Source organism: Zootoca vivipara, chromosome 6 (assembly GCF_963506605.1).
Source record: "Zootoca vivipara chromosome 6, rZooViv1.1, whole genome shotgun sequence".
NCBI classification, from domain to species: Eukaryota; Metazoa; Chordata; class Lepidosauria; order Squamata; family Lacertidae; genus Zootoca; species Zootoca vivipara.
This window is the reverse complement of record NC_083281.1, coordinates 19,478,480-19,506,426: the sequence shown is the minus strand read 5'-3', so window position 1 is coordinate 19,506,426 and position 27,947 is coordinate 19,478,480. Positions and strand designations below refer to the sequence as shown.

General features: G+C 50.4%; 2 protein-coding genes across 7 annotated transcripts; one reads left to right on the top strand and one right to left on the bottom strand.

The window, feature by feature from the left end:
• Positions 1–1,321: 1,321 nt before the first annotated feature.
• FKRP (fukutin related protein) lies at positions 1,322–8,255 on the bottom strand. 6 transcript variants are annotated; one of them, XM_035118388.2, is made up of 2 exons: positions 8,155–8,255; positions 1,322–3,329 (listed from the first exon to the last, which is right to left on the bottom strand). In XM_035118388.2, the coding sequence occupies exon 2, from the start codon at positions 3,235–3,237 to the stop codon at positions 1,726–1,728; it is 1,512 nt and encodes a 503-aa protein (XP_034974279.2). In that variant the 5' UTR covers positions 3,238–3,329; positions 8,155–8,255; the 3' UTR covers positions 1,322–1,725. The 6 variants fall into 6 exon arrangements, with proteins under 6 accessions (XP_034974279.2, XP_060131553.1, XP_060131554.1 ...); XM_060275570.1 differs by lacking the exon at positions 8,155–8,255 and adding an exon at positions 7,722–7,751 and having other exon boundaries at positions 1,322–3,934; XM_060275571.1 differs by lacking the exon at positions 8,155–8,255 and adding an exon at positions 7,722–7,751.
• On the top strand, positions 7,708–27,947 carry STRN4 (striatin 4). Its single transcript, XM_035118386.2, has 18 exons — positions 7,708–8,133; positions 12,758–12,861; positions 13,149–13,222; positions 14,310–14,388; positions 14,526–14,726; positions 16,171–16,330; positions 17,513–17,663; positions 17,959–18,072; positions 18,571–18,686; positions 18,932–19,107; positions 20,444–20,491; positions 20,675–20,796; positions 21,556–21,726; positions 22,186–22,326; positions 23,759–23,857; positions 24,081–24,167; positions 25,513–25,702; positions 25,812–27,947. Exons 1-17 carry the CDS (start codon positions 7,723–7,725, stop codon positions 25,680–25,682), a joined length of 2,424 nt encoding a protein of 807 aa, XP_034974277.2. The 5' UTR covers positions 7,708–7,722; the 3' UTR covers positions 25,683–25,702; positions 25,812–27,947.

Here is a 27,947-nt window from a genome sequence, read left to right as displayed (position 1 = left end):
ATTTTATAGTTCGTTGCTGGTTTTATTTATTAAGTATGTTTTCCTGTGTTCTGTTTTACAAGCTGCTCTGAGGTGGCTTTTCCTCTTAAAGGCGGTTTAAACGTATGTTAGATAAAATCCAATTAACCTATCCAATAAATATCAGCTTGCAGCAGCAGAACCAAGCAGTGTTAAAAGAGGGATAGCCCCCCCCCCCCCCGGTTCTGAATTCTACAAGGCAAGATCCTCACATCTATGGTGCATTTGTCTCCTTGCTGCATTTGCACCAATGGCATCTCTGCAGGAAGGCTGCCAGAGCGTGGCTGCAATCCTCAGCTTACCTCCTTTGGGGTATGTCCTCCTGACTTCACTTGAGCATTCAAAACAGTGTGATCTAGTCCCCCACATCCTGCCTGAAATAAAAGTCTACTGGTCCCCCTCAAAACCTGACCCCCTCCTGCTACAGCCAGCCTAGCTTCAGTGAGGAGCAGCAGCTGCAGTGAGACAGGCACTTCCTGCATTCCAATCTACCAGTAAATGGGCAGAATATGAGGACTTAGAATTTGCAATTCATGACTGTGAATGCTTTCTGCCTGACTTCAAAATCACACCAGCAGTGCTAATTCTTTTCCCTTTCTGAAGCCCTGGCCATCATTTTTCAGTCGCAAAATAACTGACCACACTGAATTTGCTAGTCCTTGAGGTGCCACAAGACTCATTGATTTTTTTGCAATGACAGTCTAACACAGCTACCTCTCTGGAAAATGACTGCTTTGTGAAAGCCACTGCAGCTGCTTGCTCTGTTGCGTGACTCTTGCTGAAACAACCAGCTGTCGACAACGGGGGGGGGGGATCCACCTGGGGTGACGTAATAGACCCTATTTTGAAAGGGAACGCTGCAACTCACTGCAACAATGGCCCTCCCTAGCCTTTCCGTTTTCAAAGGTTTCTGTTTGCTATGGATCAGCAAAATGAAACCTTCAAGCACCAAGGCAGTCTACTTCTGAGTACCTGCTGCTGGGAACCAACAACAGCAAAGAGCCATTACCTTCATGCCCTGACTGTGACCTTCCCAGACGCACCTGTCTGGCTGCCATCGGAAACAGAATGCTGGACTAGATGGGCCTTTGATCTGATCCAGAAAGGCAGAATGTACATTCAGTGTTGCTACTTTGAAACAATTCACTGTTGCAAACATCTCCTCCAGTATAGACAAGACACCGAGGTACAGTAGTACCTCGCAAGACGAATGCCCTGCAAGACGAATTTTTCGCAAGACAAATGCGTCTTACGATCTGATGGTGACTCGCAAGATGAATTCATTTTGCGAATTGCGGTTTCCCATAGGAATGCACTGAAATTTAATTAATGTGTTCCTATGGGCAAAAAAAGAAATTTCAATGCATTCCTATGGGAAACCGTGATTCGCAAGACAATTTTTCGCAAAACGAATTGACTTACGGAACGAATTAAATTTGTCTTGCGAGGCACCACTGTACCTGTAACGGGCAGGTAAATCACCTCACTGCATAATCATTTGCATGACATGGCCACATGACCTGGAAGCTGTACGCCGGCTCCCTCGGCCAATAACGCAAGATGAGTGCCGCAACCCCAGAGCCAGTCACGACTGGACCTAATGATCAGGGGTCCCTTTAGCTTTAAGTGTTCAAGGAAGGAAAGCTCTCGGCTCCGAGATACTCGAGAACCTCTCCTTTTAAGGCTTGGGCCTTCACGAGGGCTCCTTCAGTTTCCCTTCTCCATGCTCTTCACAGCTGGGTTTGGATATTCTGGGTTTTCAATCACCCCTTCTCCAAACTTCAGCTCTAGGAAGCTCCAGTAATCATTGGGCGCCATAGCCAGGAAGCCGGCAAACGGGATGGGGACCAAGGGCTTCAGGAAGTGCTCCGGGAACTCGATGTCCTGCCGGTGGTCCATCCACGTGTCCTTGGTCATCACGCCATTCTTGGGGTAGAAGGGCCACAGGTCGACGTGCAAGTGGTTGCGCTCGCTATACTGCACTCGGTAGAAGTCCCCCTCAATAGCTTTCTCCCAGACAAAGCCCTTCTCGTCCACGATGGAGCCAGAATCTGCACTCCGGAGCAGCTCGCAGTTGGGGATGTCTTCCAGGTAGACGCCGAGATCCACGTCGTAATCCCATGGGATGATGTCTTGGTGGCGGGCGGCTCCGAGGAGCGTCCCCCCTTCCAGCCAGTAGCGCACTCCGGATGCCTCCAGGATGCTGATGACATACTTGGCTGTCTCCCTCAGGGCTCGGAGGCAGCAAGGCGGCGTCCACCGGTTCTGGTAGAGGTATTCCGGCGTGTCATCGTGGATGGTGCCAAAGCACCGGGGCGTCTCCTTGCTGCAGCCAAACCACTGCTCCTTGCCATCCTCCAAGACGACCCGCTTGATGCCAAAGTCGCGGAAGAGCTGCAGGCGGTTGGCCTTGGCGAGGTTGTCGGCCTTCCACTGGTTGTGGGAGGAGGTGAGCAGAGGCTGGTGGAGCGCCAAGAAGGAAACATCGAGGAGGCGGACGGCCCATCCCCGCAGGGATGCCTGGATGAAGAGGGAAGTCAGCAAGGGCTTGGCCAGGGGCATGGAGAGGTTGAAGAGGTCCCTGGTGCGCAGGAGGATGACGGCCTCACCTTTCAAGGCCACACACACCTTGGAGGAAGGCGGAGCTGCCGTGTAGTCAGCCGTCCATTCTTTAAGGTTCACCTTGAGGTTCAGGCACTGGAGGGGAGCTAGCGACTGCACTGGAGCCGCCACCATCTCCACCTGAGCTTGGTTGGCCTTGAACTCCTCCAGCATTCGCTCCAGCTGGGAAGCGGAATCCACCCTCACCCCATCCGGCACCAGCGCCACGTATTCTGTCTTCACATAGGTCTCGGGCCTGGAGATGTGGGCAGGCTGGTCCGGGGACGGCTTGAGAACGACAACCTGGATGTTGGGAGCGCCAGGGAGAACCATAGGAGGATAAGGCAATCGGTCTGCCGCCACCACGATGGGCAGCTCGGGTTTGTGCTTCACGAAGAGACGCACCACGTCAGGGACGTAGTTTTCAAAGTCTTCAAACTCCCTGATGAGGACGGTCACGCCCGACCTCAGCAGGCCACGGGGCTGGTGGGCACTGGGATGCGGGTGGTCCCTGTGCCGGTGCAAGACACGCTGCTGCAGCCTCGAGATGTAGAAAAGGATCAGTAAGTTTATGGCGATGGCAACAGCAAGCACGCCCTGGCAGAAGGTGATGCGCATCTTGCGAGCGCAGGGCAAGTTTTGAAGAGCTCTCGTCTCTGCCCCACGGAGAGTCTCGCAGTTCCAGATTCATCCATCCAAATTTAGTTCACCTGGAAACCAGGGAGAAAAAATAATCAAAAGATCGTACATTTAGGAAATACCATTTTACCATCAGCTATAGATCACTCCAAACTTCTGAGACCAAAAGCAAACTTTTTACCTAAAATGATTTCCTTTTAGAGCGTCTTACTGTCTTCCGGTTACAGGTAGGTAGCCGTGTTGGTCTGGGTCGAAGTAAAATAAAAAAATTCCTTCAGTAGCACCTTAAAGACCAACTAAGTTTTTATTTTGGTATGTCTTCCCACAGAGAAATCCATCTCTCTGTTTTTGCAAGACTCATGGCACTGGGGCGTACGTCAAGATGGAGATACATTTACATTTACACTCCTTCGGCAGTGGAATTTGCTACCAAGGAGTGTGGTGGAGTATCTTTCTTTGGAGGTCTTTAAGCAGAGGCTTGACGAGCATAAGTCAAGAATGCTTTGATGGTGTTTCCTGCTTGGCAGGGGGTTGGACTGGATGGCCCTTGTGGTCTGTTCCAACTCTATGATTCTATGATTCAATTAGGACAGGCTGTTCTTAGAGCAAGTCATTCTGCGGTTCCTCCTTACGAGGCATGACCAATGATGCATAGCTGAAACGGAATTATTCTGCACTGTAGAACAAGAAATGTTTGGTAGGAGGCAAGTTCAGAACAACAATTCATGCAGAGAAGCAACAGGCAGCCAACTCTGCGGGCAGCCTTTCATTACTGAATTAGTTTAGCTCCTCTCTCTCTCTCTCTCTCTCTCTCTCTCTCTCTCTCTCTCTCACACACACACACACACACACACTGTTACACCCCAGAACACAGCTCTCTAGGCAATCCAGACTGTGGCGTGCCACCAGCACAAAGAAGTGTTCTTGAATGAAGGATGGGGAACCTGTGGAGCCATTATATCCAGAAAAACGTAAGAACAACAAAGGAGACTGCTGAATCAGGCCATCATAGTCCAACATCCTGTTCTCACACAGGTCAGCCAGATGCCTATGGGAAGCATATAAGCAGGACCCAAGAACCAATAATAAAAGCACTCTCCCCTCGTGATGTTTCCAGAAGCATACTGCCTCCAACAGTAGAACATAAGCCATTCAAAGGAGACAACTTCTAGCCCCCCAATAAAGTATTTGAGGGGGGTGAACCCCCTGCCAAGTTGATGTGATCAATTATATGGAGTGGGGCTTATCTGCCCTCCCATATTTTATTCAAGTTGTCACCCCTGTCCATTAGGCTCAGTGGCCATGAACTGCTATTAAAAATATGGAGGGAACATCACTCAGTAGCAGAGCCCATATGCTCTGGAAGTCCCAGATTCAAACCCTGGCAACTCCAGTGGAGCTGGGAAATGACTTTGCCCGAGACTTTGGAGTGTTTCTGCTGGCCAGAACATGCAGTGCTTATCTAGACTCTGGCTTCATATATGGATTCGAGGGACCTAGCATGAGATGGAACACATTCAGATCTCACGATGAGGGCAGGTGAATTCCACAGCCAGTCTTTGCAAATGAATTGCAAGCAGCCCTTCCAAAAGAACTGCAAAATGCCAGGAGGAGTAGAATGCACAAGCCGGGTAAATGGTGAGGTGTGTTGGGAACAGCGCCGCCTGGAGAACGGTAGCGTAGCGCTGCGAGAAAATGCCAGCATGCTTTCAGGCGTGTGCAAGCATCAAGGCTCATGCTGGGCATTAACCAGCAGCAGCAGGGAAGCCGACAAAAGAGTAATGCTAATGAGTGCAACCCCTCAACATATGTCTTTTTTTATTTATTTTTAAACCCACTAATCCTCCTGGCGTGGCAGATGGGCCAGGAGAACAGGAGGGGGGCTGCCTTATTTAATCTTATTTAGATCAAGCTTGCTCATTTCCCTGGAGGGATCAAGGCTTCTGTTTGTAAAGGGACAATCATTGCTCTGTAACCCTCCTCCCTCTGTAGACAAATGAAGGGTGGGGGGCTGGAACAAGAAAGCTTCGCCACTTACTCAGGAGGAGAAAAAACACAATAAAAAAAGATCAGGTCTCTTTTCTATAATAGCAGTGTTAACACTCATCACCATCTTGCTATGCTGCGCAGACGGAGGCTTGATTCTCAATGAATGAGGTACAGGGAACAAATTTGGTCACTGGCTTAATGCTAACCCCAAGCACATACCCCTTTGCTTTCTCCCACATTGGTAAATAATTGCCATTTCATTTTATATCCTCCAAGGAAATAAAGGGGCAGCAAACATGGTTCTTCCTGCCCCCATTTTATCAAGCTCAGGTAGCACAACGGGTCAGTGCACCTGGCTGTTAAGCAGAAGGTTGGTGGTTCAAGCCCACACAGGAATGGCTGTGGGCAGGACTCCTGCATTGCAGGGGTTGGACTAGATGACTCTTCCCGCTCTACAGTTCCATGATTCTGCATTCTAATCCAGGCATCTCCAAACTGCGGCCCTCCAGATGTTTTGGCTTACAACTCCCATGATCCCTAGCTAACAGGAGGGCCTAAGTTTGGGGATGTCTGTTAATCCGACACGCTAACCACTACATGGAAAGTATTTTCATGTAGGGATACTATTCCAGTGAACTGGAAGAGTGTAGTAATGATTTTTTAAAAGGACACAAACCTATGAAATTCAGATCAGGCTGCACCCTTAGCAAATTGTGGGGTCCCCAGAATAATAGGATCCCCCTCCCCACTGCAGGAGTGGTTCCTTGAGCTTAGTTTGAGCTAAGCCTTGAGCCCAGCTCCTGTTTTCTATGCAAAGACAGGCAGAGGAAGCAGGAAGATAATGTCTCTGAGTATGTGCAGAGTGTCATCACACCCTACTCCCCCAGGCATCTGGGAGTCGTTCAGGCACACTTGAGCCTTGACAGCTATTATTTTGAAAGCAAACATGGAAAGCATGGAGGATTACAGCCATTTTAAAGATTATTTGTCGGTAGCCTTTTTGACAAACCATTCTTTAAGAAGGGAATGGGACTTGCAGCACTCATCAATACACGTAGAATTGTAGAGTTGGAAGGGAACCCGAGGGTCATCTAGCCCAACCCCCTGCAAGGCAGGAATCTCAACGAAAGCACCATTTCTGAAGGACAGCTGTTGTTACATTCTGGTGGTCCTGGTGGTGAGTCTGATCGTTGTCACAATGCAATGGAGACCAGAGAGGAAGGGTCAGGAATATGCAATGAATTCAGCCTGAGGGAGCAGGAGACCCTTGGGCCATGTCCCTGCCCTCTTCTAGTCTGTAAAGCGCTGTGCACATGGATGTTGCTTTAAAAGATAACAACAAATGGCAATGATGATGACGACATCTAATACAGTGGCAACAGCAGAAATAACCACCCCTGACCACAGGCCTTTCTGAGAGGACACCTTGGCTGAACGTGCACACCTTCCTTGTAGCAAAGTAACCTCACTCCCCTAATTCTCTTTGGCAACCCCCTGCTTATTTATTACATTGCTTATTTATTGCAAGTGCACCCCAGCTTTATCCAAGGTGCTCAAGGCGACACAATCCTCCTCCGTTTCATCCTCACAACAACCCTGCGAGGTAGGCTGAGAGGGGCACCCACTCAGTCGCCAGGCCTCCCAGTGAAACTTGGCCTCCGAAGCCACAATCCGGGTCCTCTAACCACTACACCACACCGCCCCTCTTCTACCTTTCCCTTCACACCTACCCCCGCACCCCAAATAGGCTTCTGCGTGCCCCTAACGCAATCCCACTCAGATCTGTCACATCCTTTTAAATTTAATTTCACTTCATGGGGCGGGGTGGTGGTGGAGTGTATGTTGTCTATCCTCCCGAGGAGCAGGAGGAAGAGGAGGAGGAGGGATGACGGCAGCCGGTTGCTAAGGTGCTGGCGGTGGGCGCCCTGCTCGGGGCGGCTTTCCCCGATGGCCCCGAGGTAGCAGGCCGCGTTGCCATGGTGACTTTGCCCGCTCTCTTTCGAACGGACGGGCGGTTAGATTCGGGGCCCTGCGCGCGGACGTTGCATGAAGGTGGGGAGCAGCCTGCGCGTGCAGGGAAGGATAGACCGGCGCGCGCTCCCCCCCATTCCGGTTACCTCGACAACCCCCCCCCCCCAAATTCCGCGAGAGGAGCAGGAATAGGAGGCGGCGGAGATCAGAGAGAGGATGCGGCCCACCCCTCCAGTCACCATGGAAACGCCTCCCCTCTCTTGTCTCCCTCCGGCTTCATGCTCTTCTGCGGCGTAGTAGCCGCGAGCGCCTTCGGAGCCGACCTAGGCCGCATTTCCTGGTTGGCTCCCTATTTGGCAGGAAGTGGCCCCCGCTCCTCCCTCCCGCAGGTCCTCTCTGTCCCCCGCTCTCGCTCTCCTCCTCCGCCTCCTCCCCTCGCAGACCGGGACCCGCTTCCCGCCGCCCGCCCTCCTCCTCCCTCCCCCCGCGCGCGGCGGGCTCACTATGTGGCAGCAGCTGCAACAGCCGCCGCCACCACCACCTCCGCCGCCGCCGCTCCTGTCGCCGCCGCCCTCCTCGTCGTCGTTGGCGTCGTCGTGCTCCTCCTTCTCCTCCTCCCCGTCGCCGCCGCCGCCTCCTCAGCCGCAGCCGGCCGGATCCCCGATGGAGGCCGAGCGGGTGGCGGCGCGGGCCCAGCAGCTGCACCAGCAGGCGCTGGCCGCGGCGGGAGACCAGGCGCCTCAGCCGCCCCCTCCGCCGCCGCCTCAGCAAGGCGCAGCGGCGGCCTCTCAGGGTGGCCCCGGCCCCGGCCGCGGCGAGCTGAGCCTGCCGGGCATCCTGCACTTCATCCAGCACGAGTGGGCGCGCTTCGAGGCCGAGAAGAGCCGCTGGGAGGCCGAGAGGGCCGAGCTGCAGGTGAGAGGGGCGAGCGGTTACCGGGAGCCGAGGGCGCCGGGGCGGCGGTGACAGCAGCGAGGGTCGTCTCTTCTTCCTCCTCCTCCCGCTGCTGCTGCTGCTCCTCCTGCCACTGCCGTCGCCATCTTGGTGGGAAATGGTGGCCGACGGGACTGGCGGGGGTGGGGGGGGCGCGGCGCGGCGCCCCCCCAACGTCCGGGGGCCACGGCTGCAGCCACGAAACGGGGGACTCCCTGCCAGAGGACGGCACTCTGGCCCCCCATTGCATAACCCTGCAAGGGGGCCTGACATCACCGCCCCCCAGCCATCCCCATCCCCTGCAACATTTCTCCGTTGGAAACGGGCGTCCTATCCCATCATCATCATCATTATATAGGATAAATATATAAATATGTGACCGGGTTGCCCCAACATATATAAAAACATCGAACATTTAAAAACAGTACAGCGCTGCCTTCAAATGTCTTCTAAAGGTTGCATTAGTTACTTTTCTCCTTGGCTTTGGGGTCACATAACTCCATACCCTCCAACATTTCTCTGATGAAAAGATGAAAATGGGACGTTCCGGGATCAAATCAGAAACCAGGGCGTTTTGTAATTCCAGGCTTGTCCCTGGAAACAGGGACACTTGGAAGGTCTGCACCCCTCAGGAAGGCTGTGGGGATTATTCCCCACAGTGGGTCTGGGGATAAACCCCAAAGAGTGTTTTGGGGTCCTTTCATGTAGCAGCTAAAATTATGTTTTGGTGGCGAGGGGAAGATATACTCCCCCTCCTTCCAGAAGGTGTTCATTGTAAGCTTTTCCATCTAATCTCACTCTGGACAGCTTCTCAAGTACTACTTGGTGGGGAAGACGGCTGCTTCCACTTCAAGGCCCAGGATGCCAAAGCGAAAGATGTGCTTAAATCAATGGGAAAGAGAGTATGTAATTCCAGAAGGACTCTTGTAGTCGGTTGCCCAGACAATGCTGAGCTAGGTGGTCTGTGTCTGCTTCCTGTGCTCCTGAGGCCTTCCTTTCCATTCTTCAGTCCAACAGGAATATCCCTACTACCGTACTCTGTTAAAAAAGGGAAATTTGAGGGGGCTGGATTCCACCTCCCTCCCCCAATTTTGCCACCCTTCTAGAGATGCCGTATGTTGTGATGGTGGGCTGATTCTCACAGAAGAGGGCTTAGGAGCTGCTAGTTGTGGATTTTTTTGCATGTAGGAAGAGGACTTATACCAGGTCAGACCATTGATCCACCTAGCTCAGGCAGTGGTTCTGCAGGGTTTCCAGCAAGTGTCTCTCCCTGCCTTAACTGGGGACACCAGGCATTGAACTTTCCATATGGAAAGCAGGTTCTCCCCTTCTGAACTATGGACTTAAACACACATCCTACTAGGTGAGGGCAGCAGGGAGAATATGTTCAGTGCTGTCTCAACCACTGTCAGTGATGCATAGTCAGTGGGCAAGATACGCATAGGGAGAGTGAACCTCTGGGGATGGAGTCAGTGAACCCTCAAACCCAAAGCAATTTATGATTATGGTCTAGAACTCTGTCTCAAAGAACACGAGAGCAGTAGCATCCCCCACTGATTTCAGTGAAACTTGCTTCATTGTTTAGGGTTTAGAGAGTATTAATCACTTCAGGTCAGTATTATCTGGCTGCCAGAGATTTAGCACAGGAAATGGGAAAAGGGAGATGGATGGCAAATCTCAGTCCAAATAACTTCTATAGTGAAATGGGTGAAATCGATGAGAGCAGGGAGGCACATTATTCTAAAGTTGTCTTGGGTGTTGAGTAGGTTTGAGGCTGGATGTAGTAAAGGGGGTGGATAGTTGGTCCCTTCCCCTTGTAAGGATGTGGAAAGAAATGAGTGACCTGGGCAAAATATCTGCATTACCTCAGAAGGGCAAGAGGCTGAAAGTACAGTAATTGATGTACAGTATTACCAACTGTGAGTGGAAGCCTGTGAAAGGATTTCATCTCTACCTTCTGTGGTGACAGAGTGGGGGGGGTGAGTGGGTGGATATTGCTGCCACCTGTTCCATAGCAAATGAGGAAGGGGGGTGTATGGGAAGAGGAAGGAGGAAGCTGACACCTATGGTTCCAGGTGGTTGGGAAGCAGCTGTCCCTACTGCCATAGTAACTGGCACAAAGGGAGATGGAACAATATATTTGTATTTTAGCATGGATGCAAAGGCGGTAGAGAGAGCAGGGGGCTGAACAGAGGTTGTGTTAAGAGATGGACAGTGTGCTCTTATTTATTTATTGCGTTTACATCCTGCCTTCTTACCCAACGATCTCAGGGTGCTGTATATGGTTCTCTTTCCCTCATTTAATCTGCACCATTTAATCTGCACAACCGCCCTGCAAGATAGGTTAGGCTGAGAGGTAGTGACTGGCTCCAAGGCCACCCAGTGAGCCAAGTGGGGATTTGAAGCTTGGTCTCCTAGGTCCTAGTCTGACCCTCTTAACAACTGCACCACACTGGCTATCTTTTGAACGGGCTGTAGCCAGAAGTTACTGCTCATAGTATAAGTGCCCATCCTTCTTTTTCCCTCTGGTGAACCATTGTTTGTTTTGTGCTGAAAACCTGTTTGGCCAGAGGTAGCATGCAGCACCAGAAATCACAGTGCACATCCCATGGGAAGCTCTGTCTCTCACAAATCATGTTCGGTTTTCTTAAAAACTGAATGGTTATCTGCCAGCAGAATGATAAGGGAGCGTAAATCAAAAGCAATTGTTCATCCTTAAAAACTGGCACTTGGGGTCATCTAATAGAACCAATTGGCAGTATGTTGAAACTCTGCAAAATGAAATTACATTCAGCTGACCGGCTAGGAGCCAGGATCCAAGTGCACATACCCCCTTGGCTATGATGCTCAGCCTATCCTACTTTGCAGGATTGGTGTGAGGATAAAACTAGGAGGGAAGAACCACACATCCTTGAGCTCCTTGGAGGAAAGGCAGAATAGAGATGTAATCATAATAGGCAGCTTTAAAGATAGATTAGGCATGTTCACAGAGAGATTTAGATGGCTAGCCATAATTAGCTTAAAATGGTATTCAGAGGCAGTAAACAGCTGATTTGTAAATGCCGGAGACAAAGGCAAGAGCCACCCACTGTTGTTCGTTTGTGAGCTTCCCTAGGGTGCATGCAGCTGATCCTGTCAAGGACACATTTCAGATAATCTGTTCAACAAGAACAGATTCCATGTGGTTGGGAATTGTGTTAAGGGAAGCTGTTTAAAGTCAGTACTGTATGTGACTTTCCTACCAGTGGGGACATTTGACAGTCTTAATGAGAAATGAAGACTGAGGATGAGAAATAGATCTTAAGTGAATTGAAGTGGTTTTGCTTCCCATGATGAACACGGTCTCCTCCTGTATTGCTGCTACCTCTCATCAAACAGGTTTTGCAAGTTTTTGGAACAATACTAAAACTTGCGAAATCTGTTTACCTGCAGGGAAAGTGGGATGAGTTGTGTACACTGTGGGCAGCAACCAAACCCACTTGAAGTCCTAGTACTGGGAAAGCAGCAGAGAAATGGAAATACTAAAGAGAATCTCCCTTTCAAACCATCTTCAATTCTGGAAAAGAGCATACAGAATTGCTTGTCTCCCATTTGAGGTGTTCTTATTACCGTAGTGGAAACTAGTTGCCCAGTCCAAGGGGTACGTACAGAAGCAAACTCCTGGGAAGTTCAGCTGCATGTTTAATTACATACTTATTGCAGTCCAGCTCTCCCTGTGAGGTTGTGGCTGGATTTTCCTCCAGTGCTGTCAATCCATGACAGGAAACCAGAGCTACTGATGGAGGCAAGTCAGTGAGCCTTTGACATGGCTTCGTATCAGTGAAGTGCCCCAATTTGCAACCCCTTACAATTTTCCTACCTTCTCATGATGGACGCCACTGATGTTCAACTAAGACAGAATATCAAACCTGCTTATTGTACCGGGAGTGTGTCCCCTGCAGTTTACAAACCACGTCACTTTTTCAGCCACATGCAGCTTATCGCATCAACGTTGTAAAGTTGTTATAGCAGTTAAACAGGGCAGCAAGGGCAGGACTTCTGCATATTATTTTGAATTCATGGCCTGATGAGAGAAAACACGGAATATGACAGTCACCTAGTTCCCAGTCTTTTCCACTTGGTTACTGTGGGGATGAAGGGAGGATTGGGATTTGGTTTAATAAGGGAGCTGTCATATAAAATCCAGCCCCTCTTTGCACTATCAACACAAAGCCCTTGTCCCTAGAGGATTTTCCTCCCCTTTCTTTTGCCTTGTTATCTGTTTTTGTTTCTCAAACCTTCCTGCAGCATGCAATCCCTCCTGTTCATGGGCCCTATGTAAGCAGATGCCTTTTCCTGTTCCCTTCAAGCTGTTGCAATGACATTTATTAATCCTGTGACCTCAGAGCAGTTAAACCAATGAGACGAGGGAACTCAGTGTCAGGGGAAGACTTATTTACATACATCAAGTCGTGTGTTTTGTGTGTGTGTGTGTGTGTGTACTTATGCTAATATTTTTTAAGATGGGTTTTAGCCTATAATGCCCTCATAATCCTGGGTTGGGCAGGAACGGGGTTGTGTGTTGTCAGAATTCAGTGCCTCTGACTTCCGGTTCTTAACCCTCCAGGCGCAAGTGGCCTTTCTTCAGGGGGAAAGGAAGGGCCAAGAGAACCTCAAGACTGATCTTGTACGGAGGATAAAGATGCTGGAATACGCTTTGAAGCAGGAGAGGTGAGCCATGCCACACACCAGTGTGCCCCCCTTGTGGTGGCAGAGTGGACACCTCTGGGTTGCTGCCGCTGCTGGGCTCTCATTTTGGGAGAAGGTGGAGTTTCCCTCATGGTGCAGTGGGGAGACTCAGTCTGGAGTCTTCTTTCCGCTCTGAGTGTCATCCTGGTATCCTTATGTGACAGTCGCCTCACCATTGTATTCTGCACCCATCACCCGCTGTAAGGAAAATGACACGTGCTCATTTGCTCCCGGTGTTTTGCTCCTAAGGTTTCTTCTGCTTCTTCCAGGTCAAAGTACCACAAGCTGAAATTTGGCACTGAACTGAACCAGGGGGAAAAGAAACCAGATATGTCAGAACCAGGTATTGTGCTCCCCGCCCCACCCTCGGGTGTCAGGGCATCTGCTCACTTGCACCTGTGATGTTCCTTTATCCTTCGCTGAGCCACCTGTCAGGGCCTAAACAGGTGCTTCCACTGTTGTTCCCCTGGAATGGCAATGGCATCCTTTCACAATGAGAGACACCCATGAACCTGCTCCTACAGTTGTCTTCCGATGTGTCCACTGCTCTTTTAGGTGCAGGCTGCTGGTGAATGAGAGCAGGGCATTCCTACTTAAGTAGTATCTTGCACAGACTCCCACACCTTCCAGACATTCCAGGCCATCTCCAGTGAAATCTTATTCTTCCAAACCTTTCAAACGGATACTCTTCTGTGGCTACTCCCCCCCCCCTTTTTTTTGCAATTTAGCTTTTGGAGCTTGGATTTCTTCCATTGTGTGTTTGCTGTCTGGAAGTTGCCACAGGCGCCAAAACAAATGGAAGGGCAGCCTATAAGTATTTAAATAAATGTTTGTGCTGGTGCTTCGTTAGCAATTGACTCACTTTTGCGTTGAGGGGAAGGAGGAAAAGGGCAGGAAGTTCACTCCCTGGCTGTCCTCTCAGACTCTGTGCCTCGTGTGCACAGGTAAAGCTAGCAATAAAAAATTTAATTAAAGCATTTTTTAACCCTCTCTCTAGCCAAAGATATTCCTACAGTGGCCTTCAGATCAGTTAAGAATACAAGACAGTCCCTGCCTTCAGGCTTTCAGTTGAAAAGACACTGCACAAAATAGCAAAGGGATTGGGAGGAAAATAGTTATTGTTTAAAAGGCATAGCAGGTCTGGGAGAGAAAACCCTTCCTGAGGCCCTGGAGCTGTCCTACTGGCAGTCAGAGGAGAGAGACAGAGCTGGCCTGAATGGGCCAAAAGATCAGAGAACCTGGAAGAGGAGGGAAATTTTGCTCTCCTTGACCACTGGAAGACTTTCCTAGTCCTGCTCTAGGCCTTCCATATGGTTTGAGTTTTTCTGGGTTTTTAAATAGCAAATTCTGGCCTTGCCATTTGCAAAGTTGAGAACATACTAGTTTCCTTGTCAGTTGCTGATGGAAACCTTTCCTCCTTTCGCCCCTAGTCTCCAACGGGCCAGCGGAACCGATCTCGTTGGAGAGCAACCAATTCATGTGGAAGGAAGGGCGCCAACTCCTCCGCCAGTGAGTAGGGAGACTCCTGGGGCTGAGGTCCTGGGGGTGAGCAAAGAGACCCTGCCCTGTTTGCAGCCTCCCTCTACGGCAGGCCTCCCAAGTTGCTCAGCCCTATACTGAAGGCTCCTTTTGATCGGCCTCCCCAGGTACCTGGAGGAAGTGGGCTACACGGACACCATCCTAGACATGCGATCCAAGCGAGTCCGCTCTCTGCTCGGCCGCTGCTCTATGGAACTGAATGGTGCTGCTGAGCCCAGCGGCCTGGGGACTGGGCCTGCGCCAGGACCTGCTGGGCTGAATGGGGGCGAGTCCCTTCTCGTCAAGCAGATAGAGGAGCAGATCAAAAGGTACGTTATCAGTCACTTTGGCCATGGGGCAGCAAGGAAGAGAAGCTTCTCCGTGTGCCTTGCCCTTCCCCCCCCCCAGCAAGAGGGCCACCTTGACCCACTGTCAACCCTCTGGGAGCCACATGCCTAGAGCATGCATGGCCAATTGTAACTTTTTTTCCTTTTTAAATACAGTTTTTAAAAAAACCTTCTGTTACTGTAGACTCAGCACAGGATCTGTGGTCAGTGATTAATTTTTTAAAACGACACATTTTTCAGGACCACAAAAAAATCACAGCAGAGAAAATATAAGAGCAGTAAAAAAAAAGTCAATGTTTACATTTTTCAAAAGAAGCAGCACATTGCCGGGGGGGGGGCACACTAAAAAAACCGGGGGGTGGGGTGGGGTGGATTCAGCCTTCAAATGAGCCACCCCTGCTGCACTGGGTGTGGTTGTTCCATTTGGTGCCCACTCTTCCTCCTCTCCATAGCAAATGTCCTGAAGGAATGAACTGTGGTCCAAGCTCTGGAAAGGCAGGTACAGTCCTCCTGCAGGCCTTACTAGTACCTTCTGTATTATATCACTGCTCTGATTGCCAGCACAGGGTACATAGGACTTTCACCATAGAGCTGCAAGGAGGGGGCGGTGGCCATATCTACATTCATTGAGGCTCATGGCCAGTGTTCTTTTTTTCAGGGTTTGCATTTTTTAAACCAGATGTTCAGACTGTGTGTTACTCTAATATTTTCCTACTTCCATGGTCTGTGGCTAGCAGCAGGGAATGAAACACCCGTGGGATGTATAGAGGAGACCTTTAGAAGAGCAGGTGCCTTAAAGCCAGGGGATGAGACTGGGCTGGCAGTGGGTCCGGTACAGGACAAAGGGTGTAGTGCTGGTGCCTGTGGAAGGGACTTTTCAGTGGTGGCCCCACATCTGTATTCTTTTAAGGAAGCGGGTGTAGATGCACCCTTTTTGCCAGGCATTTGGATGAGGGAAATTTGTCAGACTGCATTTATTAACAGTTTGATGTGGCTGTTTCAACTCTGAGTTGTATTTGTGTCATGTTGTTGTTGTTGCTGCTGCTGCTGCATGATAGTTACATTGTTCAATATTCTGTAAACCTCCCTGTGGCCTCTTGCAAAAGGTGGGAAATAAAAAAATAAAATAAAAATCCTGGTCAGGGAAGGTTGTGTATAGTCTTGCACCGTGGAGGTCCATAAAGTCACAAGTGACTGTGCCGGTGGCTGTTGGTTGATCCAGGAATGGATCTACACAAATCAGATTAGAGGAGGGGGTGTGGAATCCCTCAGTGAATATATTTCCAGCCTGTTTTGGAGCTGAGTTCATATTCCCCATACAACAATTTTCTGCTTCTTTTCTCCTGATAATGAGCACATTTTTCTATTTTCATGTGAGGCAACCCTAGACCCCAGTGTCTGTTGTTCTTACCCTTCTTACTTGCAGGAATGCTGGGAAGGAGGCAAAGGACCGGACTGGCAGCTCCGTGATGGAGAAGATTCCCTTCTTGCAGGGCTGTGAGGAAGAAGACGACAGTGATGAGGAGAAGGACTTGGAAAGCATGCCTCTGGAGTCGCAGCGGCAACACAAGAAGCAGCGAGTAAAGGTATCCTCCCCTCCATGAATCTAGCAAAGAGCTGGAGGACTTAGTTTAGCATCATGTAGGCAAGCTTAGGTTTCTTGAAGGTAATTTTTTTTTAGCAATATAGAACAGAGGGCAGGCACTTAGAATCATAGAATTGCAGAGTTGGAAGGGACCCCAAGGATCATGTAGCCTAACCCCCTGCAATGCAGGAATATGCAGCTGTCCCAAACAGGGATCGAACCTGCAACCTTGGTGTTATCAGTACCATGCTCTAACCAACTGAGCTATCTGCAGCTGCAAATATTTTATTTACTGTATTTATTAAACTTCTTAGCTTAGTTCTCCAAGTGACTATCAGCAATTTATATATCGTGTGTGTGTGTGTGTGTGTGTGTGTGTGTGTGTGTGTGTGTGTGTGTACATATGCACCCACACACCCACAGAGTATAAGGAAAGTGGGTGTCATACAATGCAGCAATCTATTGTTTAATATAACATTCATGGAAACAAACAAACAAACAAACAAATATTAACTATGCTCAAATAATAAACAAAGAATACTCCCACCCACTAATATCCCCCTTATAACCTACCCCCCCCCCCGAAGTCTAGTATCAGGCCAGCTGTTCCAAATCAACATACTCCTACAGGGATGGTCCATCATCTCTTCCTTTGTGGGAAGCAGGAGCAAGGCAAAACAGGCATTTGGACTGTAGCTTCTATCCCCGGCTCTGCCAGGGCAGTGAAATCTCATCCATTAGTCCATTGGCTTTCCCCCTTTAGGCTTGTGGCTCCCATTCACAGCTGAGGCTGTTGCTTTGGCATTTTGCCACACTTAAAATACTCTTTTTTATTGTATTCAAGTTGAAAAAGCAAAGCGTAAATCTTCTCCTGCCAGTCTTTGCCCAGTGACATGCTCACAAAGGACTTGTAAGTCCACAATGGTCTCAGAAATCTCTTTGTTAGCAATGGTGGGCCTGGGGGTTGGGACTTTTCATTGTGTGTTTTTCCCCTTGCTACTGTTCTGAGGACACAAAAGGGACATGGATACCTACAAAACCCACCTGCAATAGGCCATAAACTGGCCCAGTCATGCTCCTTAGTTCCAGGTGGGGAGGTTCTCTTGTTGGGCTGGTGCTTGCCCATGCAGATGTGGCCACAATACACATCCAAGCTCTAACTTGCCCTTGTCCCTCTCGGCAGCTCACCAACAAGCCCCTGATGCCAGAAGTGGAGGATGAAGACGACGACGAGGACTCCGAGGATGCACTGAGCGAGTTCGACTTCCTCGGCTCAGGGGAGAACGGCGAGGGGTCCGGGGACATGCGGCGAGCTGGAGATGGCAATGAACTTGGTAGTTACAGAGCTGCATCTTAAGTTTCCTCCGCATCTGAAATGCCCCCTTGGCTAAACTGGGGTTTCCTGATTAGTTCCTCCTGATTGTGTCTCAGTCAGCTATCGGGGTGGAGATGTGGGGGAAATGCCTAGGCACTTTTACCACCATTGACCAAGGTTCAGCAGCTGGGTCATCTCGGCTGCTGCGCATTGGAGTTCCCTCCCTTGACACCACGAAGTGCTTGCCAGTTTGCAGTGGCCAGAAACTGGCTTGACCTTCCCCTCTCCAACCGCCCCCCCTTCCTCTTCTGCAGAAAGCCGCCGGGTGAAGCTGCAGGGCATGCTAGCTGACCTCCAAGATGTGGATGGGCTTCCCCCAAAGCCTTCCATGCCGGCAGCCATCTCCAGTCAACCCAGATCTCACGAAGGTGCAAAGGCTTGGTTTGTCCTTTATGCCCCGCCCCCTTTCCTTTTGGCTTTGTTTTTTTGATTTTATTAAATTCGTCAAACATTATAACAACACCATGCAGGCCAAGAATGAAATACCCCACCCCTAACCCTGAAGCTGGTGCATGCAAAATAACAACCAAACAAGTTATTATCCCAGGCTGCTATTTGTATAGAAAGCAATGAACATTTTAAGCTAGCCAGTGAAAGTTTTCTAATGCGTGGGGAAGTCCTCTACTTTCAGTTTTAGCCTTGTGGGTAATAAAGCCATGCCATTCAGTCGCAAAGGGGTATTTCTGCTTCAAGCCTTGCGCCAATGTTATTTTATTTTAATTTTCCCACAAGCGCTGTTTGCCACACTTCCCTGTTGCCTTTTGTGTGGTCACATCCAAAACAACCTTCACCCCACCCTGTTTCATTTGTCCTGTAGCTGGCACATTGCCACACTCATAAGCTTTCCTCTCCCGTCCCTGGAACAGGTTCCCTGGGCTTCTCCTCGGATGTTTTTATAATGGACACCATTGGCGGAGGAGAGGTCAGCCTGGGAGACCTTGCAGACCTGACCGTCACCAACGACAATGAGCTCAGCTGTGATGTGAGTTGCAATGCGAGTTCTGACTCTTGTCAGTTTCCATTCCCCCCTACTGCTGCCTCTTCAAGCTGTCTTCTGCTCCTCCGGCTGCTGCCACGGGGGCAGCCTGAGCTGAGAAATAATCTTCCATGGGTGGGAGGTGGTGACGAAGCAGCTCTGTAGCAGCAGGGGAGGTTCAGGATGGGGAGGAGCACCTGGCTAAGCAGCCACTCTATTCTTTCTCCTCCTCTCCTCCACCCCTGCCTCAGCTCTCGGACAGCAAAGATGCCTTTAAGAAGACGTGGAACCCCAAGTTCACCCTACGGAGTCACTATGATGGCATCCGGGCCTTGGTCTTCCATCACGCCGAGTCCGCGCTGGTCACCGCCTCGGAGGACGGCACCCTGAAGCTGTGGAACCTCCAGAAGACGGTGGCCGCCAAGAAGTGAGTGCAGAGAGGATCTGCTGTCTTTAGAGCTGGAGCTAGCATAAAAATGGCTCCCTCTCCGGAGAAGGGCAAGGTGGCTCAGCATGCCTCCGATTGCCAGTTACCGAGGAGCAGCAACAGGGAAGGGTCCTTGCCCTTGCGGTCTTCCTGTAGTCATCTGGTTGGTGACTGGGAAATGCAATGCTGGAGGAGGTCACTCTTTGGTCCAACCCAGCAGGGCTCTCGTTACGAGGAAGAAACTGCTTTAGGCATTTTTGCGTGCCAGGTGGATGCCCGTTTTTCGTCTCCGCCTGCCATGACTCCCAGTCAAGGAATGCTGTAGGGCTGTGGAGAGTTGCACAGTCTTGTAACCCTCCCTGTTCCCAGAGTTCTTGTGGGGATGGGGGAGAGATGGGATCCACCAAGTGGTTTAAACTTGTAGCGTTCCTGTGGGAGAGATGCCCTCCAGGAGATGATTCGTGCATTGCAGGAGGTTGAACTAGATCACCCCCGGAGGTCCCTTCCAACTCTCTCTGAATCTGTTACCATTATTATTAATAAAATTTGTATACCGCCCTTTATCTATAGATCTCAGGACAGTTCACAACATAAAAATACAAAATACATAATAAAAACAAGAACAAAAAGAAAGCAATAACCCCTAGTGATAGATTCTGTGAATCTGTATGAGGAAAGCATACAAAAATAACCAGCCACAGGAGATGAAAAGAGCTGCAACACAATGAGAGCTGGAGCCCCCAACCTTCCCTTGACTTAAGTTCAACCCCCGAAAGCCGGAAGTCAGTAGCGCTTCCCCAAATCTTTGAAAAGAAAACCCCAGAGCTCTCCCTCTCTCATTCCCTTTGGTTCCGCATCTTTCTCTATGGGATTCTTTGCATTTGCTGTTTTTGCAAAATATGACGCTGCCTTATAGCAAGTCAGAGCACTGGTCCATCTCACTTCCTAGTGACTGGCAGCACTTCCCTGGGAAGAGAATCTTGCTCAGCTCTGCCATGCGAGGCCCTTTGATTGGAGCTGTCTGGGCCTCCTGCATCATACCTTGCAGGTGTCTTCCCCTCCCCTAAGACCAGAGGTTTTGAAAAAGCTACACTAGCCCCCCCCCCCCGCACACAGAGCTTAGGGTAGTGAACATGACACTCCTGTTTTTCTCACTACAGTGGCCTTAAGGTGTGTGTGCGTGGGGGAACCACAGCCCTCCATACGCTGGTAATGTGAAAGGAATGCTACTGAGAGTTGCACGTAAGCGTAGCCTGTAAGTGAGAAAAGCAAAGACGACATGTAGATGTGTAGGCCACCCATCTGACTCTTTTGTCATCCCTCTTTGCTGTTACAGGAATGCAGCGCTCGACGTGGAGCCAGTCTATGCATTCAGGGCACACAGGTGTGTATAGGAGCCGAGCAGGTGCAAGGGGAAGGCATTGATCCCTAGCTAACCTGTGAGCTGCCCTAAAGCAGAAATGCCTGTTGGATTCCTCCTGGTGGGTGTAGGGGGAGCATTGGTGGGTACAGCCCCACCCTCGTTCCTTCCACTCCTTCTCATGCACCTGTTGCTGTTCCCTACTAGGGGCCCGGTGCTTTCTGTTGCCATGGGCTGCAACAGCGAATATTGCTACAGTGGAGGCGCAGACGCGAGGATCCGTTGCTGGAGGATCCCGGAACTCGGCATGGACCCCTACGATGGCTATGGTAGGGACAGGCAGGGGGGTGCCCCGACTCTGCTGCATCTTGTCTCCTTGCTTGCGTTCTTTGATCTAGGGATGACTGCTGTTTTCAGCACAGTAGCATTATATGGACAGGATTTGGGGATGCCTCGCCCCACCCTGCAAGTTTAGAATTGGGCACTAGGTTGGGTGGAGTGGCAGTATTGTTGACAGCCGGTTTTCGCAAGGCTGCAGCCTCCACAAACTATTTGCTGTCAGGCTGCGATGGTAACTGCCCGCATGTTTTTGCATGTTGGAGGGCGGAGCGTCTGTGGGGTCTGGCCTTCTCCTCGTGTGCGTGGACCAGGAAGCAAAGATCATGCTCTTCTCTATCCCTTGCCCTCCAGAGGGCTAAAGCTAATGCACCTATTGGGGTGACACATGCAGAGAGAGCTTCCCCAGTTGTGGAGCTGCACCCCAGCGCAGGGAGGCTCACCTGGCGCCTGCTTTGGCACGGGCCTTTAAAGTTTCCAGGCTCTCTCTCTCTGTTTTATTTTTGTTACTTGGATGTTTGCTGCATAATACTCCTGCTTTTAAGTGTCGGGTTCCGTTTGCAGTTCTGTTAGCCTCCCCTAGAAATACACGTGTCGAAGGGGGAAATATTAAATGCATGAAATAAATAACTTCATTTGGGCCTCGGCTCCGAAGTATATGTGATGATCTAGGCCATCTGTCACTGCTGTGCGAAGCTTGAAAGGGAGGCAGGCAGTGCTAGGTTTTGCTTTTGTCCTTGTTTCTGGCCCAGACCCAAGTGTGCTCGGCAATGTCTTGGATGGCCACACGGACGCCGTTTGGGGCCTGGCCTTCAGCCCCTCAAAGAACCGCCTGGCTTCGTGTTCTGCAGACGGCACGGTGAGGATATGGGACCCTAGCTGCAGCAACTCCTCCTGCCTCAGCACCTACACTGCGGACAGTGGTGAGCCTCCGCCTCTTTTTGACCGCGCTGGGCCCTTGGATCCTGCCAAAGGGCTTCTCATTCGTTCGTGGTGTGAACTTGCTTTGCCTTTCCCTCTCTAGCGCAGACCCCACATCTTTGGGCGCTCAATCTCTGATAGCAGCTAGAAGTTAATAACATCTGGACCATTGCTCTATCAGAACACCTGACATACCCTCAGCAAATAATCCAGGGCAACTCCAAAAAATGGGGGGGGGGCCTTCTTAAGAGGGATAAAAGTTCAGTGACTCAGAGAACTGTCAAAACAAATGTTAGAGATGTATAAATCCTCAAGGTTAGGTGGAGACTCATCAGCTCTGTGTAGATTGGCTTGGGCAGAGCAACTTCCAGTTCTCTCCAAATCCTACTGACTACTGCGGTCACCCTTGGACCATAGCAAGAACCCAGTGCCCAGATGCTTGTCTCCATCATCTTCTGCAGAGAACGGAATCCCTACCTCCCTCGCCTTCTCCGGTACCGACCCTGCACATGTTGTGGCAGCCTTCCAGACGGGATGCACGGTTCTCTATGATGTGGAAGCCAACTGCTCTGTCCTGACCCTGGAATCCAGGCCAGCCAGCGGTGAGTTGGGGCTGAGAGTGGGGTGGGGCTAACGAAAAATGTGTAAACATAACAAAAGCAAAGAATAAAAAATGTTAACCATAAAGCATCATCACAACATGAAAGGACAAAATTACGACAACAGCAGCAGCAGCAGCAACCAACCAACCACAAGAAGGCATCATAGCTCCAAAGGGATAATAAAGCATTGGCTCATACAAAGATTCCCTTTATAAATAAAAATGATATAGAAAAATAAAAGTCTTCTCCATCTGTGAGTTTCTGCCATTATTGAGAATAAAGGTTCCGTTTAGTCTTAAATGAGCCAGACACCTGCATATATGGTGGCATTTCTCTTCTCTTGCACAAAGTGGGACATTTGCCCAAGTGGGAGTGTCATTCTAGTGCGTTAGATTAGGTTGTTTAGGACTAGGGGTTATAATGATAAACCAGCAACAGCTTTTACAGGTCCCTTGTTTAGAGACTACCCAAGAGTGGGTTTGTTTCTTGCTGGGGTGTGTGTGTGTGTGTGTGTGTGTGTGTGTGTGTGTGTTACCATTGGAATACTGTGTACACAATTTCAAGGTAACATTACACTTTATTTTCACTTTATCTCACATGGGGCTCGAACCCACAACCCTGAGATTAAGAAGCTCACGCTCTACTGACTGAGCTACGACAGCTCTTGCTGGGGTGTAGTTGTGGACAGGACAGAGGTGGGGTAGGCCTGGGGATCTCTGAGGAATCTAGAAGAGGAGAGGTGGGGAACCAAAGTGCCTCAACAAAATTTAGAAAAGATAAAATTTTGGAATTGGAACTGTGCTATAAGGGGCTTGGGGTCCAAGAAGAGAAGGTTCTGGGAGTGAAATGCACTTGCTGTGAATTTTATTTCCACTGACAAGTGAAATACATTAAGTGATTGTAGCATTAACTAAGTGGATGAGTTTGGGTTGGTTAAGTTTACAAATGAGCTGAAGCAAAAAAGTTTTTTAGGTGTAATTGTGTGCATAATCTTAGGAGCAGCACCCGTTCCTGAGTCAATGAAGGGGGGAGGCCTCTGTTATGTTGTACTTTTATTTTTTAAAATTTAGAACTGTCCGGTTAATTCCGGGCACGTTTTTATGTCAAGCCAAAATAAACAGATCATTCATATAATGCAGCTTTGTGCTGGCTTAGGCTGATGGGAATTGTATTCTGAAAACCTCTGGAAGGCCCCAGGTGTGGGAAGGGCTGGTATAATGTCTAGTCTGTTTAAAAACTTTGCAGAAACAAGTAACATAGGACACCTGGCCCTCACATTCTCTTTCAGGGTCTCCCGAGTGCAAATTCAGCAGAAATTAGAGGCTGCCTCCTCAGAGAAGTTTCTCCTTTTCCACATCTCTGCTCTTATCTAAGCAAAGGTGTGCTTGTCCGAGGACAGTCCTTAAACTCTCCTCTCTTCGTCTCTGAACAGGATCCAGTCAGATCAACCAAGTTGTGAGCCACCCAACCCAGCCGATCACTATCACAGCCCATGACGACCGAGGGATCCGCTTCCTGGACAATCGCACAGGTAGGGCTGTTGTTTGGGGGCCAGAATGGATGAGTTGGCAGAAACCTGTAACCTCTGTCTCCTTTGCAATGATTGGAAGAGCACTTGCTTCTCAAACACAGTTTTAAGTTGGCAGGTTTCCTCTGAACACGATTTTCCAAAAAACCCAGGAACGGGAGTTGCGTACATGTACATGAGTTGCGTACATTTTGTAACTCAGAAGGAAAATGTTCTCTCTGTGCAGGGAAAGCTGTGCACTCCATGGTGGCACACCTGGACGCTGTTACCTGCCTCGCTGTGGATCCCAACGGAGTGTTCCTTATATCAGGAAGTAAGTGCCGCCTCCTCCATCTCCATATACTGGGATCTTTCTCTGACATTGAATGAATCCCATAACCTTACTTGGGCAAAGCTTTTATGTGCACAGTAGAACCCCAGTCTGCAAGGTTGGTCCCCCTGCCACCCGGTAGCAGAGCAGAATGTCAGGCTCCTACCGTGAATGTACTCAACTTTATTCTAGGAAGTCTTGACTTTGGCATCAGGAACTGGCAGCTGCTGGGTTTTAATCCATCCTTTGTGAAGGGCATGAGTTGGCCTTCCAATCTCACCCCTTAAAGGTGCAAATTCAGGCCTATAAATGTCACGGAGCCAGCCAGTCAGTAAATCAAACCGTTTTCAATGCTGGGGTTAACATTTTATCAGGAAAACATGATCTTCACAGATTGGACAGACTTTCAGGCCTCATGAGCACAGCAGTTCATGCCCTGTCCATGAAACCAAATAAAAAAATTCCTTCAGTAGCACCTTAAAGATCAACTAAGTTTTTATTTTGGTATGAGCTTTCGTGTGCACGCACACTTCATCAGATATCTGCATGCACACGAAAGCTCATACCAAAATAAAAACTTAGTTGGTCTTTAAGGTGCTACTGAAGGAATTTTTTTATTTTGTTTCGACTCAGACCAACACGGCTACCTACCTGTAACTAGATCCATGAAACCAGTTGCTGAGATTCCCCACTTCCCCGCAGCCTATTTCTGCTGCTCCTCAAGGCATCTTTCCAGCAACCGGAGATTGTGCACACATGCACAGACTGTCTTTGCTCCTCCCTTTTTATACCTCTTTCTGGGAGTCGGGGCGGGGGGGGAGAGGAGTCTGCCACATCAGGAGGGGGAGACCACTGACTTTTCACCAGCCTGAACTCCTCTCTGCCTCTTGGCCTCCCTCCTCTGCCTCTGATTCTGGACTGCTCTCTGCCACGGACTCTCCCAGCCCACTAAGCCCTGTCACCTCTCCAGCTTCCAACACTTCCTCCTCCCAGTCTTCTCCCTCTGATCACTCGTCATCATCCCACCGTCATTCCCCAGGCTCATGAGCCTTCTTCCCTTGGGGGTTGCCCAGCCGGCTCCCTCCCACCGCTCCTCTGTGACCCAGCTGTTCATGACAGTAAACGAGAAGCACCTGCGTCACTGGGACTTTGGCAACTGGCCCAGTTTGAGTGCTTGTGGGATGGACGGGCCTTTAGTCTGACACCCTATTTCCTCGTCGAAGTGCCTTTGCACTGTCCCCTCCTTCGACAGCTTAGAGGTCTGCAGGTACCCCTTAACTAAGCCTCGGGCGTGCCTGGGCACATGGGCTTCCTTGCTTAACCCCCATGGCCCTTCCGCCTCTCCTAGGCCACGACTGCTCCCTCCGGCTGTGGAACCTCGAGAACAAGACCTGCACGCAGGAGATCACAGCTCACCGCAAGAAGCACGAAGAGGCCATCCACGATGTGGCTTTCCATCCCAGCAAGGCCCTGATTGCCAGCGCTGGGGCTGATGCCCTTGCCAAGGTCTTTGTATGAAAAGAGGGTGGGGCCTACAGGTAAGCCATGCCCAGGAGGGGGCGGGGCAGGAGGAAGCAGCCTTGTGGGGTCTGGCCTTGCACCTCCTTGTCATTTCATCGTGCCTCTCTCTCTCCTCCCCCCCTATAGGTGCGTCCCCAGGAGCCCCCTCTTTTCTCGTTTTCCTTGTTCTTTCTTCATTTCTCTGGCCCAGCCAGTGGTGCTAACAACTCTTCTCTTCGCCACGGGCCCCTCCTGCCATCCCCACCCAAGCTCAGGACTGACCCCTGCTGGACAGCGGTGGCCGGGGCATTGCAACTGGGGAAAGAGGCAGCTGCTTCCCTGACCTTGGGACTCACCTTCACCAGCACTGAAACAGTTTTCCCGCTCCTTTCAAGGTTGTCTGGTTTTTATTTCCCAGCTCAGGCAGCAGAAACGTTTTTCCCAGTTGGTTGGGAGCGGAGAGAGCGAGCATGGGCCTGGGATGCTCTGCTGTGTCTGGGAAGGGCTTTTCTGGCAAGCTCTGCCTCCTTGCCATCTTGGGCAGGGGTTTTCGAAACCTCCCCTCCTGCCCCCTTGGACCTGCAACTTCTTCTCAACGTCTAAACTCCTTTGGGGAGAAACAACCTCCTGGTGTGTGAAAAGGACACCCTGCAGGGCCTGACACAGCAGCGTTCCTGACCAGAGCAGTCCTGGACCAAGCAACTTTCCCTCTCTCCTGGCCAAGATCCCTCGTCCCAAGCCAAAAGAGGAGCGAGACGCAAGCAGAAGGGCACCCACCCACTACTCTCGCACCAGCCGGTTGCAGCCACAAAAGGCTTTCACACTGCTTTGCTAACTGTTAAAGACTTTTGGGGGCGGGGAATCACGTGCCAGCTGTGTGTGGTTCAGCAGGTTCTCCCCCCACCCCTCGTGCTTCCTTCAATTTCACATTTCCCCTGCCCTTTCCTGACTCCAAACGCACAGGCGCCGAGGACTTCCCAACGTTAACGCTCCCCAAGTAGGCGGACCCAACAGAGGAGCAATGGGCCAGGAGGAAGGGCAGGTGAGGTCCTTCCTTCTCTGCCTCCTGTTGCTTTCAGATACTGTAGACGCGAGGCCACAGGTGAGAGGAGGGGGGGGGAGAGGCAAAAGGAGACAGAAGGAAAAGACTGCGGGTAAGCAAACAGGGATGGATGGGCGGGAGTCGTGTTGATTTGGGAAGCCAGCCAGTTGTTGCCCGCAGGCCGGACATGGGCCAGTGGGCCCATAGTTGCTGAAGCTCGTTCAGGGAAGAGAAACGTGTCTGCGAATGTGGGAGGAGGGTCTGGGGGGGGGATGCAGGAGCCAGGGAAAGGGGAGCAGAAGGATGAGCCGTGGGGCGGGGTTTAGTTTCTGGTTAAATTAGGAATTGGGGGTGGCCAAGGGAGGCACCCCGCTCTGTGACAACCTGAATCACCTTGTTTAAGCTGGGCAGGATTTCTGAGCCTGAGCCTGTGGAAGATCTAACATTCAGATCTCACACTTGCTCACACTCTGAGCAAGAGGCGGACAGGTTCTATTAACCACTCAATGAAGAAGTATGGTCTGTTGGATAACTGGCAGTTCCCCACTTCACCCTTTTTTTTAAAAAAAGCCATCAACCCTTAGAAGCCTGTTCATAGATGCTAGCCCTGGGTGGGGTAGAGCTTTCATCTCAGCAATAAGCCCCACAACTCTTGGCCTCTCTTGCTTCCCTATTTCCCAGGCGAGACTGAATTGCAGCCGTTGTTTCCTTTGGGGGATAGGGAGCGAACTCTCTTCCCGCAGCCAGAAAGGGCCAGGGCTAAAAACCAATAGGCACGGCTTTTCTCCCATCACTCTGGCAGGTAACGCATGTGATGGGAAGGTTCTGCCTTGTCCTGGACCCAAGTGATATCCTTGGAAGCGGGTTTCAAAGGCCAGGCAAGAGAGGGGCTTGCTTGTCGGGTGAAAGGGCCAAATCCAGGAAAGGGACCAGACCTTTAGATCCAGGGGCTTGGAGACCAGACCCTCCTGTTCCCCTACTGCACCAGTTGGGCTACCTGTGGCCTGCAAGGTGTTGCTAGGCTACGACTCCTCCCTCCTGGCCCTGCTGGCTGGGGCTGATGGGAGTTGGAGCCCCACAGCATCTGGGGCGTCTCAAGTTAACCACCCTGTGTCCGAGGGGCTGCTTCTTTGCTTTTATTTCACTCTTTTTCTTCTTACCTGTGTTGTAACTTGACCCAAGCAGTTGGCAATCCTTACTAAAAAAAAAAAGACAAGAAAAAACACTAAAAAAGAGAGATC